The sequence below is a fragment of the Grus americana genome, chromosome 7 (assembly GCF_028858705.1).
Source record: "Grus americana isolate bGruAme1 chromosome 7, bGruAme1.mat, whole genome shotgun sequence".
Lineage (NCBI taxonomy): Eukaryota > Metazoa > Chordata > Aves > Gruiformes > Gruidae > Grus > Grus americana.
In genome coordinates this window covers 30634171-30646844 of record NC_072858.1, presented here as the reverse complement: position 1 = coordinate 30646844, position 12674 = coordinate 30634171, and the positions used below count along the sequence as shown (strand labels likewise).

Here is a 12674-nt window from a genome sequence, read left to right as displayed (position 1 = left end):
AATCGTAGCAAAAAAAAAAATATTTATAGTACTCTTCACCATGTTATTAGTGCAGGGGTACTAAAATATTTCTATTAACACAGGGAAAGTGAGAGCAGTCAATTTGTGAGGCTAGAATTTTATTGTTCCATCAGTCAGTACATAACATAGCATATTTACCAGAAATTGAAAGTCTGAGTTGTTGACATTAGCTCAAAACCTTCTTGTGCCCAAGAACTCACCTTTTATTCCACACAGAGTTTGGTAAGTATAAATTTCTTAAATTTAAATCAACTTCACTGACAGGGAACAGTTCTTTTATACCAAACTAAACATATCATTTTAGAGAAGAGTTAGAAACAGACTAAAGCATACAACAGTATGGTAAATTCATACTTGGATTTACAGCAGGCCATCCTCAAACCCCTCTTTCTGTGCCAACTGTACAAGCTTGTAAGAGATGAGCACTAGGAGCTCTTCTGAAGGATGAGGCTTCATCCGCAATACTGAAACGTAGTCACTGGAAGAAACATATACCTCTATTGCTATTCAACAATTCAATTAATCTAGTATCAAAAGAACCTGGCTATTATGTCCACTCAACATTAAAGCAAGGAGTTCTGATATGTACTCCAGAAAGAGACCGAAGTTCGTATGGGACAAATGCCTCCTTTATACTCTTTGGTCACCTCACCTGTCAAATCCAATGCGTTTCTGACAATTGCTTAAACCTTTCTGAAATTTCTGCCCAGATAGAAGTCATTACTGTATTTAGTGCCATATCCAATTTGTTCAGTTCTTCTTAATGTGTGTAAAATATCATTTATGTAATCTTAACTGAAAAGTGATGCATCTCAACAGCATTTCACGAAGTAGCTTGTTTCCCTCTCTGCATATAGGATACCAGTTTAGAAATTACTACCTTTACTACGCAGTAACAGTAAAAAAAAGTTGAACTGCTGTCAAACCCATTAAAAAGCAGATAGACTATTTTACTCATATATTAAAAATAATTTACTTTCCCAAAACAATGTACAATTAGAAGCAGTTCACACTATTTTAAACACAGAGCTGGAAAGTGTTTGAAGAAAAACTACTAAGTCTGAATCACATTGCACTTAAACAATATGCTGAAATGCTTTAAATTTCTAGCTAGCAGCAAAACTGCTTGTAACCATGAATTTTTATTTAGTATGTGCACTAGATAGGCTGTCAGACAGTTGCAAAGAGGAGTCTTCGTTTACTTTCTCCTGCCACCTCCACCACCGGCAAGCATGGTGGCCACTCGAATGAAGATGTTCAGTGTATCTGAGTAGATACCCATGCATCTAGGAAACAGGAAATCAAAGTTAATATTGTTGAACGCAAATAGTATTATTTAGTGTTTCACACCATTCTGCTTCATGAAGGCTTTTAAAAAACCCAACTATGACTGTCCTCAGTGCTTGATAGGAAAAAAACCCTGTATTTTTGTTCTACCATCTCTGCCAGCAGGAACTACTTACAGAAGTCTTAACAGACAGCATACTGTTCTCATACAGTAGCCCTCTGCTTTTATGCTGTGCTTCTATCTGTTTATCTCCAAGAATTTTGAAGAAGGTCAGTATTATTCTAATTATCAAAAACCAGAATCAAGGAAGTAAACAATTCACCTAAGATCAGACAGACAACATTTACAAGCAAGTTACTTGTTAGTCAGACCTGGTCTTCACTGAGTCAATTAATCCTTCTTTCCTTATCTATCACACTGTTGAAGCTTTTTTTATTTAGTGACAAAGACTAGTGAATATTAAGTGACTATGAAAGAGCTAAGATTTTTTGGCTCAGCTGATACTGACAGGAATTTTCAGAAAGCAGCTATAAATTCTCCCAGCAATGCTTTAGAAAACAAAAATATTTTAGAAAGTACTGTTGGAAGCATGTGACACCATGCTCATTTCAAGCAGATGGTTTCAGTTTTAACTCCACTAGCTATTTTTGCATTGTATTTTTAAACCCTGTCACTCTTCACATTTAACAGCAATACACTTTTCAACAGTAAACAAAAGGTCCAGCTGTTTTTAAATCATACTTTGATATAGCCTGAGGCAAATTCTTACACAGACACTGAGATCAGCTGTGTTAACATAGAATACTTACGCATTGATTGGATCGTATTTTGTTACTCCATAATATGGAATAGTTTCTGCACGCTTGATAACATTCTGTGTATCGTGGAGCAGAAACATGCCGAAGAGTACCAATCCACCATAAACAGCTACTGAATACAAGCCAGCACCAAAAGCAGAAGTAGGAGGCAAGAACATGGATCCTGGAGAAGAATGTACCATAGTGTTAAAGAAAGCTACTGTGTATCTGCTCTGAACTGGGTCAAACTTCAGTTACTGTATTACACGCTTTTCAACGAATATTCAGTTCTCAATTTGTGGTGCATTTTTGATACCAAGAGCTTCAATACATGAGCTGAAGCTGTCACATATACAACCTGATGCAGTAACTTTGAACACCCTAGGGAATCATGTACTTTTCTTCATGTGAAAGTACTTCTGTCCCTAGGACTACAAAAATGCCTAGAAACATATAAAGGAGAAGGAACAAGTGCCTCAAGAACTAAGATCACGTTAACTGTCTTCCCTAGTCACTGGCAGTAATGAAAAATACAAGCCACCACTACCGGCCATTTGTCAGATTAACACTTGCCAGAACTGCAACCTCATGTTTGTTTTCAAGAATAAATTTAACAGGTATTTTCTGCTGTGCTAGAGTTACAAGGGCTATTTAAGGCAAATCTTAACTGGATAGACCAGTCTGCAATTAAACGTAAGCTTTGTCTTAGCAGCTTAAGCTTATAACCTACTTTATCTGACAGTATTAAAATAGTATTTTACCAATTGAAGAGGCCAGAACAAAGCCTAAGCCTATTCCAAGTGGTCCTCCCATGTTCAGAAATTTTTCACTTGGAGCACACATGGCCACAGTTGAGAGTCCTCCGACAATTCCAGCGGTATACCAGGCAGCTCTGATCAGCAAAGGACCACCCAAGAAGGCTAGAGGAGCCACCACTGCACCCATGACACCTAGCCAAAGGAAAACAAAACACAACCTGTAAGATTTAGAACAGTTCTGGTAAAGACACCGCCCACCAAAACAATTTTTTTTTCCCCAGTCAGATAACATGGCTCAAACTAATCTACGTACATGACAAAATACCAATGCACTTGATTGTGCACTTATCTAGAAGGGAGCACAATAAATCGGCAACCTTAAATTCCATGCCCTACTTTTATCTAGCTCTGAAGAGTACTTCAGGGAGCTGGGCTTTGGAAGACAGAGTAACAAAAGTCAACACGTTGACCAGCACAACAGAGCAGGTGAGAGATACTTAGCATGGACTAATCAACTACATAATAGCCACAGGAGCAGTCAACACTAAAAAGCAGGACAGACTTCTGCTACAATAATCAGTTAGGCAAGCAAGTTTGACTTTTTGTTAGAGTCTTGTATGAAACCCCTATCTAGTTCATTAATATCACATTAGGTTCTTTAACTTAATAACAATCAATAAACACAATTTCCTCTTGGTAGAAATGTTAGCTCTTGAGAGGCAAATGTGATTCTAGTGCCCAACATCCATGTGTCTTTCCTGAAACATAAATTATTTCTGGTAGAACAGTTTTGAAAAATAATAGCCATCATTATTTGAAGTAAGTATCATCAGAGAGAAACTGATCTGTACTCACGGCTTACATACCTGATGTGAACATGTATCTAAGAAACTACAGTTTAATACTAAAATCTCCTTTTTCTAGTTAAGTTTTTGAATACTTTCCTGTCCTGTACAGCTGAAGAACATTAAGTGTAGGCAATAGTGGTTACAGAAACTATAGTGCCAGAAAGCAGTCACAAAACCAAAGCAGCTATGAAACCAATTAGTTCTATCCAATCTGGCATATACGTATCTCAAGTTTAAGTCAAGCACAGCTTTTAGAAGATTACAAAAAAAATTAGAGTTGTGTTAAGGACACTTAAGAAATTGTCCTGACATTCAAGATTTCTCGTTGGTCTCTGAAAAATCTGAACTCTCCTACAGTATACAAAAATTTACCTTAAAGTCAAAGTTTTGTTAAAGTAAGAATCTGGTCACACCGAAGCACAGACATCACTACAATGAACACTGAAATCACATACCTGAATGCATCATCCAAGCCAAATGTTTAGCTGCTGGACTATTTTCATATGATATAGACCTGACCAACATTCCAGCACCAATCATAGCTGCAAAAGTTGCACCTATTGCCTGTAAAAACAGCATCATAGGGCTCAAGTTAGCATTAGGACATACAGTCTCTGTTCTAACCTCCTAGTCTAAAAGTCAATAGCGTAATTCTGAAAAGAGCAACCTAATTCGTAACTGGAGCATTTGTCAATTTTATTCCTGGTTACAGTCAAATCTTTGCAGATCCTAGCTTGTAGTAATTCCCATTTTACTTTTACTCAGTCTTCCTGGAATCCAAGTTTAGCGGTAAGATTACAACAATCTCTTATTTGCGTAAGGTAAGAGAAGGAAAACATGCAGTTCCACCCCCTTCTCTAGTTCTCATTAAGGTATGTGAAATGTTAGCCTTAATTTTTTCCTCAGACGTTTCTCCACCCAAAGCCAATACTCAGTTCATATGCTTTTGCTACCAATGATTTTTAAACTGCATTGTCTCCTCTCACTGATGATTTCGGGGATAATCATCCAGCAGCTAGCAAACTGGTCAGAAATGTACAGCTTTGGTTTATCATTGAGGATGCATTATTAAATTAATCTCCATAAAATTATGTAGGTGTTAGCGTTTAACTATTCTCATTCCACTCCACTTAACACACTGAATATGTACTAAGCAGACACATTTTGTTAGCAGTGTGCCTAGATCATTTGCCTACCAGTATTGTTTCAGCCTTGGCAAACAGGAGACAGCTTTCAAGGAGCTATACAGAAGAGGTCAGGGAGGACTAAGAGTACGTAGAGACCTCAGTTACCATTTGTACAAAGCGATAGAAAGTGTCGCTACCCTCAGACGGCTATTTATAACAGGTTCTTACTTGCACATAGCTGGTAAGGATAGCATAGCACTTTTTTTGCTCATGCAGTTTGTCTTTGACAAACTATCAAAATAGTACAGAAGTAGTCAGCATGTAATTAGAATCACTAAATCTTAAATCACAAAATATCATTAGGATACCTAAGTAGTCTTTATGGATAAGTACTCTAGTGTAAGTGAGGTTTTGCCTTACTTTTCACCAAGTAGTTTACATTTCACATTTTTTATATCAACCATCACCTTTGGGATCTTTTCTCAGTATATGTTTTTATTTTTCTAACATAAGCTTACCAGCCAGGAGCCTCTTGTCATAAGACTCATGAGTGCCGGAGATCTGCTTACTGCTACAGCAGACAGTGCTGTCAAGCCAATACTTCCCGCAAAGTACATATAAGTAGAGTGAATTCTGTCTTTCACATACTGTGGCCAAATACTGAAAAATAAGCAGTCATACATAGCTGTGCAATTACCAGTATCAGAACGAAGACAAACTAAAACACAATTGAGCTGTTAAATATATTCATAGCTATAGATATAAGGGAAGTTTCATAATAATGGTGTGGTCTAGCAACTTCTGCCATGAGTTTACCTTATAACAGGGGGGTGAACTTTTAAACCTTGCTGGTCTAATGTAAAGTAACTCTCCAAAAACACTGCAAATTACAAATAATGCTAATTATAGTTCACTTCTAAGGAGGAAGCATACATAGGAAACAGAATAACGAATGTTTTTTAACTATGAAAAAATAGAGGACGGTCAACAAACTGATTTAAGGAAAAATGTTTACAGAATGTGTACTGGGCACTAAGTAGCCTGCTGAGCAGCTCACAAATTGCTGAGTCACAGTACACATGACTATATGACATCCCAAGACACAAATGTCGTTTTGAGAGCTCTAACAATAGCAACAGACCTAGACATGAATGAGTGTCTACAGTATGATTTGGTCATACTATGGACAGGAAGCTTTTGCTGCTAATACCAAACTTAAACACAGTGCACACATTTTCTCCCATTTTCCTCTTTTGACCCACTACTTCAAGGCTTGTGGAGAAAAAAAAATACAGATAGCTATATCAATGAAAAGCTTCTCATAGACACAATATGAATACTGTATCAATATGTATATTGTATCAATATGAATGCAGACAGTCACTTCCAAATATAAATGCAGGGCAAGTAAAGCAAAATGTCCTCAGCACTCATTTCTCCCAAGCCCGTGTTTATCACTAACCACCTTTTAAGCTGAAGTAACTACAAGGTTTTGCCATCAGTCAGGGTTTTGCTGGCCAAAAAGCAATACATCAAAGTTTTAAGCAAAACATATTTATTAGAGCAGGGCTTATGCCAAGATAAGTAGTGTGATCAAAGGAGATGCTTTTTCCAACATGCTGTATTAAAGTTTAATGAACAGTCTCACAAGAACACCAGGCAAAGTGGTCTTAACAATATGCTTTACAGAAGACTACCCTTTATAAATTATCTGTGGCACACCTCATAAGACATATTTATATACTCTTCGTAAATAAATTTCAAATTTAGCAAAAAAAAGGAAGTCACTTAAGTCAATATCCGTTTACACTTGGGTAATTTAAAACTCGTTTTCAGTTATACTTTTTAAAATGCTGCACAGAGGCAAGGGCTTTCTGTTCAGAGCTTAAAAAAAAGAAGTAAGCTCTGTGTACACTGGGTGACACCAGCTAAAGAAGAGATGGATATAAAGAGGGAGATTCGCTTAACGCACTCTTTACTTAAAAGAGTAAGCCATCTTACTTACACAGCTCTTTCAATAGCTCCAATCTCACTGGACATGCCCATTCCATAGTAACAGAGGGCCCCCAAGCCAACAGCAGCCCCTCCAGCAACAATAAATTTCCCCAGGCGATCAACTGTATAAAGAAAAAAAAAAAATTCACTCTTATAAATGCTTTTTTTTTTTACTAGTTAATAAAATCCTCACGTAAGTTTTGTTGTATCTGCAATAGTTGATCCATGTTAGGCTTCTTTCTTAAAGCTCCACTTCAAGTCACTGTGTTACCGATTATCAATGAGCTACATGTGAAAAACTCTAGATTCAGCCTACTAACACAATATAGCTTCATAAAATAGAGTAAGAAATAAGAGACCAAGTAGTAACACACCAGGCTTACTGACCTTCGTAACAGTGACAGGAATTCCAACACAAAGCCAGCTGTTATGACAGGAATTCCAACACAAAACCAGCTAACAGGTTCTCCAACGGAAGAGTTCACCTGTCAGCTCATTTAGTATACCATTTCACTATCCAACTCACTATCAAACAGGCCAAAAACTAGGCCTTCTGTTCTTTCCTCTCATTCGTCTGCCATTATTTCTTGCTCCTTCAAGAACTCTTTAGTAGCAATCAGATCCAAATCAGTTTAAAAAGAGATTTCCAAAGCTCATGGACTACCATGCATTATTTACTATTGGTTTCTTCTGTCTGATTTTAAGACATACTACCTGCATGCCATGTGTCAGATTACTGCTACAAATACAAATATCAATCATAAAGTATCGTTATAACTGAAGCAAGAGCAGCTGAGACCAAATACATTCAGTTGTGTAACTCTCTGTAAGACTACGCTTTTTCCTAATGCGTTATTGCCAAGACACTGTCTAGCCTATCTACATATATTCCATTTATCAATTCAATGCTACTATAGGACATTTACAAGCCTGTTCAGCCGAACACTACTATCTGAAAAACGCCTTTGTAATCCCCTGAAATTACAATCCACACTAGATGTACTGGCAAACATAGTAAATCAGCGCCTTACATAACCGTAGCACCAGAAACTTTTTTTGTGAACGGTACACACTGTGGAAAGATCCTTCCCTTAAACAATATACAAAGTAGATATAGTAAAGCAAGTGTTAGTGTATTTGTTAATATCTGCAACCAAGTCTACATTAAGAGACAACCATTTCTGACTTAACAGCTCGCAGCAGCAGCTTAAAGTACAGACAACAAGAAATTTCTCTATACTGTAACATATTTGCAGCTTTAAACTTTACAAGGAAAGACAGGCAGAGAAATTGTCTCCAGTTGTTCAAGGGAGATCACTAAGCAAACTTCCACAGAAAACAATACTGTCGGTCTCTTTTAATGCTTTAATTACCTTTAAGTGCCGTTTCTGCAGATGGCTCAAATGCTGCTTCTTTAATTTCCTGGCCAAGTTTTCCACGCCTTGCACCAGTTCTTACTCTGGTAGCATAACACTGTTAGATTAAAAAATAACATAAGAAAGATTCAATGAAATAAAACAGAAGACATTTCTTATCAATTTACTTGCTACATAGTCTCTTATTTATCTGCACTTATCTCCCAAAGATGTGAAGCAACTGTGCCCAAAGAAAACAACTGAACACTGAAGTTTAGGAAGCTTTGTGAATAACATTCACACATTCTAGAAGCACAGAACCAAAGCAGTGGATTTCAGAGGCTGAAGTTTTCAGTTTGCATTTCTTCTACTCTAGTCCCACTATACTAAACAAGACCATAAGGCTTTTTTTTAAATATAAAAACATACTCTTATGTTGTAAAAAAGTAATTTTGCTTTCCATGTAAAAACACTCTTTACAAAAACACATAAAAAACCCCACTTGTATAATACTTACACTTTTACAGACACTAAATTTGGAAAAGCAGCATGAAATCTTTGCTTTGAACTCCAGCCTTGATTTAGAGAGCAAACTTTGAATGAAGGTCTATAAACTTTAGATTTTTATGGCTGACAAACTCCAAATAAACATAGCATACTGCCCACAGTCTTAGTAAGCTGAGAGAACACCTCAGAATAAACTCATATTTAAGTTCAGAAACAACTTTTGAAGTTTCCTTACCATTTTTTCCAGGAGTTTCTAAATTATTATACAGGCACCTGAGCAACCAAGGGCTCACTTAAAGCTGTGAGTTTATTTTAACACTAAAACCTGTAAGGTATAAGCGTTGCTATTGTCAGCCATTAGAGCAACAAAATTCAGCAAGTTTACCACAGCACTTCAGTTTTGTTGTGCTTTGCATTTAATTAAATCTAGCCCAACACTGTAATTATGTAGCACTCACCACAGAAATAAAATTACCACCGCAAAAAAGCCACCCCAAGAAAACACGCATATGCACAAAAAACCTCAACACACCTACAAACTTAGGATGCTTAAAATGGTTTTCTATGTTTAAGAGGAAAACACAAAGGACGTGAAAAATTTTCTATTAGCGCTTTCACCAAAATGATGACAAAACAGCAATACGTCCTAATAGTTGTGAGTTACCTGGGCAGAAAGCAAAAATGAAACATTTTCTCTCAACAAAGAATAAACAGATAGTATCTTGCAATAACAACACTCCAGTTTTTAAAATTGCTAGATAGTTCTACCATAGTTCAGAAATTGCTCTAACCTAGGCTACAGCTCTGAATACGTATTGGGACTAAAGTCTTTGAAAAGAAAGTTTTCACTTTATGATATTTAAGGCTCTTACTTGGAAACAGGGAGCTAGGAGGAGGTCAGACAGGAATTTCTGCTCCTCCCACAGGTAAGGCTTGTCCATCACTACCTACCTACCTCCTTTAAGGTCTTTTTTCCAGTAATTTCAATGGGGAAGTAATCACTGAAACAGAAGACGTTATTTCAACTGCTCTTAAAACTCCTGTTTTTTGATTAATGCTCTTCTTTCAATAAATTAGAGCAGGTATCTCAAACAAGCAGAAGGCTTGTGATCATTCAAAACAGGTACTCTGTGCAAAGCGATTCTTCTGCAAAACACTCAGAACCATTAGAAAGAGAATTACCATACCTGGTTAGGCTGCCACAGCCTATATGCTTTTATATTGGAGTTCCTCAAAGCTGGGGAAGCCTGAGTAATGGTGGGACGGATATTCTGGCATGATAATGCCCTCAGGCATACTAGCCTTGCAGCCAGCATGGTTGCTTTGGTAATTTAATACACTGTGTTCCTGCAAATGCACAAGAAAATATGCTTTACTATTCTGTTACATGTTTTTCAGACAACAATATATACTTACTACTTATTCTCAACTATGTTACAGCCTGTAATAGAAATGGTGTTATCACTAGAGTACTGTAATAAGAGCTAGAACCTTCTTAAATATGTAGCTTAACTCTGTTCTATCTATATCTGTCTCCCATTCCCAGCAGACTTCTTTCTCAAAACTTTCCTGAAAACAGGAGGATATACCACTCTTCATACACATAAATTATATCAACACTCTTTACGTACTTATTTTTGAGTTACTTTGGCAACTAACTTTATTTTTGAAACATAACACTGCGTAACTACTCTGCCCTGCAAACAGATGTTCAGAAAAATGCTCCAAATTTACATAAACTTCAGCTAAGTATAAACCTAAATGAGTAAATAGCATAACACACATGGTGGAAAAAGGTTTTAGAGAGGTTTTAAGCTATCCTTTGAAGAATTAGCTTCGTGGACACAGCATTCAGTCAAGGTCACAACCCAGAAAACACATTCAGGTCAACCTGTGCAGGTTTGACCAGAGAACGATGACACCAATCATGGGTAATTTGACAGCGTAAGCAGACATCAGCCTGCGTACTCTATAGGTAATATTAAAAACGCTAACTTACTTCCACAAACAGTGCACGTCACACATAAAAAAACCCTAGTCCTTGTAGTTACACACACTTTAGTTATGCGTACCTACGATATCCAAGACACCCCAACTACCAATACATTTTTTTCAAACAACTGCTCAGAGCTTACATATACAGTACCCAAAATAACTTGAGAGCATTCTAAATAAAGGTAACTTTAAACATGCATGAGAAATGAGCACCGACAGCACTGGGCTGCTAGCATTAACAACAAAGTGAAAGTGAAAAAATAATCTTGCTGCTAGAAAAAGTCACTTTGCTTTGCAGCTTAGTCATGAAATCCTGCTTTTATACAGAAAAGTAGTTTCAGAGACACAGCCTGTTTCTGCCGCAAAATCCCACTCTTCCACTGGGATGATACCATTTGCAGGAACTTACAGCAATAACTCTGTGATTTTTATTTTTTTGAAACTGATATTCAAAGCAAGACAACTTCAAGGATTAGATTAAGAACAAGGATGGATGACAGCAGAGCGTCAAAAAGAAAACAAAACACCAACATTCCAGCACGTTAACTGGCAAACACAGCAGAAAGAAAACACTGCGAGGTCACCACTGCTCCAAAGCACAAGGAAACCCGTTCCAGCCTAGGCAGGGCGGCCTGGCTCCTCTGAGGGGGCAGGGAAGCGGCCAGCGCTCACCTCAGGCCTGGGCCGCGCCAAGGCCTTGTTCCCGCCCCCCGCTGCGCCCCAGCGTAGCGCCCACAGCTCCGGCCACCCCACGCCTGTCCCCGCGCACCTGCGTGGCTGCTTCTCACCCGCTCAGCACGACCGACCCCGCTCCGCCACTGCGCACGCAAAACCGGAACGACGCCTCAGGAGCAGAAGTGATGTCAGGCTGCCCTGCGCCCTCCCTGTGACTGGCTCGCCAACCCCACGTGACTCCAGAGCATGCAAGCACCATTGGCCCGAGGAGGCGCGGTGAAGTGACGCGCTGCAGTCTCCGGGACGGGCGCGGGAGCCATCTTTGATGACGGCAGGGAAGCTTCTGGAATCCACCTCACGCCGGGCTCTGCCTTACGTAACTCTGCAAGTCACAGGCGCTGCCCGCGGTGCAGCTGCCGCTCCCACCGAGAGGCGGAGGAGAGCCGCCGCCCTTTCCACGGTGCGGACGGCGCTGACCAGCCGCGACCAGCAGCCATTTCACCCGCCGCCGCGGAGGCCCGGGGGCGCCATTTCGAGTGGGGGCTCCGCCGCGCGCTGGGGCCGGCGGATCGCACCCCCCTTGCCACCCGTGTCCCTCCGGCAGGGGAAGGGAGGCCGCCCCCCACCCCCAGGGCGAGCTGCAGCTGGCAGCGGACGGGCCTGACCTCTGCAGATAACGGTCTCGACGTCCCAGCCCCCCTGGAGATCGTAACCGCGGTGCACCCCATGCACACATGGAGAGCGCGAGGTGCGCACTGGCGGCTCGCCCCTGCCGCTGAGGCAGGGCTGCGCCTCGCCGGTCCCCAGGCGGCGTGGCCGGGCTGGGCGCAGGGTCTGTGAGCTTCCCGGCCCGCCAGCAGCTGCTGCGGCTTGCCAGCAGGTGGCACGAACTGTGTGAAAATACCCGAGCGAGGCCTCCAAAGTTAACTTTACTTCCAAGGAGTGTAACGATCCATCTTCTTCTCTGCACTTTCTCCCTCCATTTTGTCAGCCGCTCCCTTTGCTGACGCAGAGTTTAAAATGCAGGGAGGAGACGTTTGGCAGCGAGTGCACCCAAGGGGGCTGTGGTGGCCGCAGTGACATCGGCTTGACCACAGTGATCCACCAGCAGTGGCTGAAGGCGTGCCAGACTGCCGATAGCATCTGTGACCTGTGTCTTCATGCCTTGGACCTGCTCGTGGCCCTCATGTCACATTTGCTGCTTGCTGCATGTTAATAGAAGTATCAGAAAGTTCCAGACCTTTCCCTTTCCTTCCCTTTATGACAGACCCGGCTAGTCTGAACTGGGAGGTAAATCGCCCCCTTTGT

At 40.2% G+C, this 12674-nt stretch overlaps 1 protein-coding gene across 3 annotated transcripts; it reads right to left on the bottom strand.

Annotated features, from left to right (window-relative positions):
- Positions 1–102: 102 nt before the first annotated feature.
- On the bottom strand, positions 103–12173 carry GHITM (growth hormone inducible transmembrane protein). Of its 3 annotated transcripts, none has more exons than XM_054832828.1 (9): positions 12032–12173; positions 9884–10043; positions 8208–8307; positions 6845–6956; positions 5358–5499; positions 4168–4276; positions 2868–3056; positions 2119–2290; positions 103–1307 (listed from the first exon to the last, which is right to left on the bottom strand). In XM_054832828.1, exons 2-9 carry the CDS (start codon positions 10010–10012, stop codon positions 1220–1222), a joined length of 1041 nt encoding a protein of 346 aa, XP_054688803.1. In that variant the 5' UTR covers positions 10013–10043; positions 12032–12173; the 3' UTR covers positions 103–1219. The 3 variants fall into 3 exon arrangements, with proteins under 3 accessions (XP_054688803.1, XP_054688802.1, XP_054688804.1); XM_054832827.1 differs by lacking the exon at positions 12032–12173 and adding an exon at positions 11461–11607; XM_054832829.1 differs by lacking the exon at positions 12032–12173 and adding an exon at positions 11480–11579.
- Between the last annotated feature and the right edge of the window lie 501 nt (positions 12174–12674).

What these genes read in the sequence shown, in the direction of transcription:
- GHITM (XM_054832828.1), bottom strand. Translation starts at nt 10,012, where the DNA reads ATGCTGGCTGCAAGGCTAGTATGCCTGAGGGCATTATCATGCCAGAAT. An exon ending in GGAGCTATTGAAAGAGCTGT is followed by an intron (nt 5,500 to 6,844) that starts GTAAGTAAGATG and finishes CTTATTTTTCAG; the next exon opens with TATTTGGCCACAGTATGTGA. An exon ending in TGACAAGAGGCTCCTGGCTG is followed by an intron (nt 4,277 to 5,357) that starts GTAAGCTTATGT and finishes CTGTTTTTACAG; the next exon opens with GCAATAGGTGCAACTTTTGC.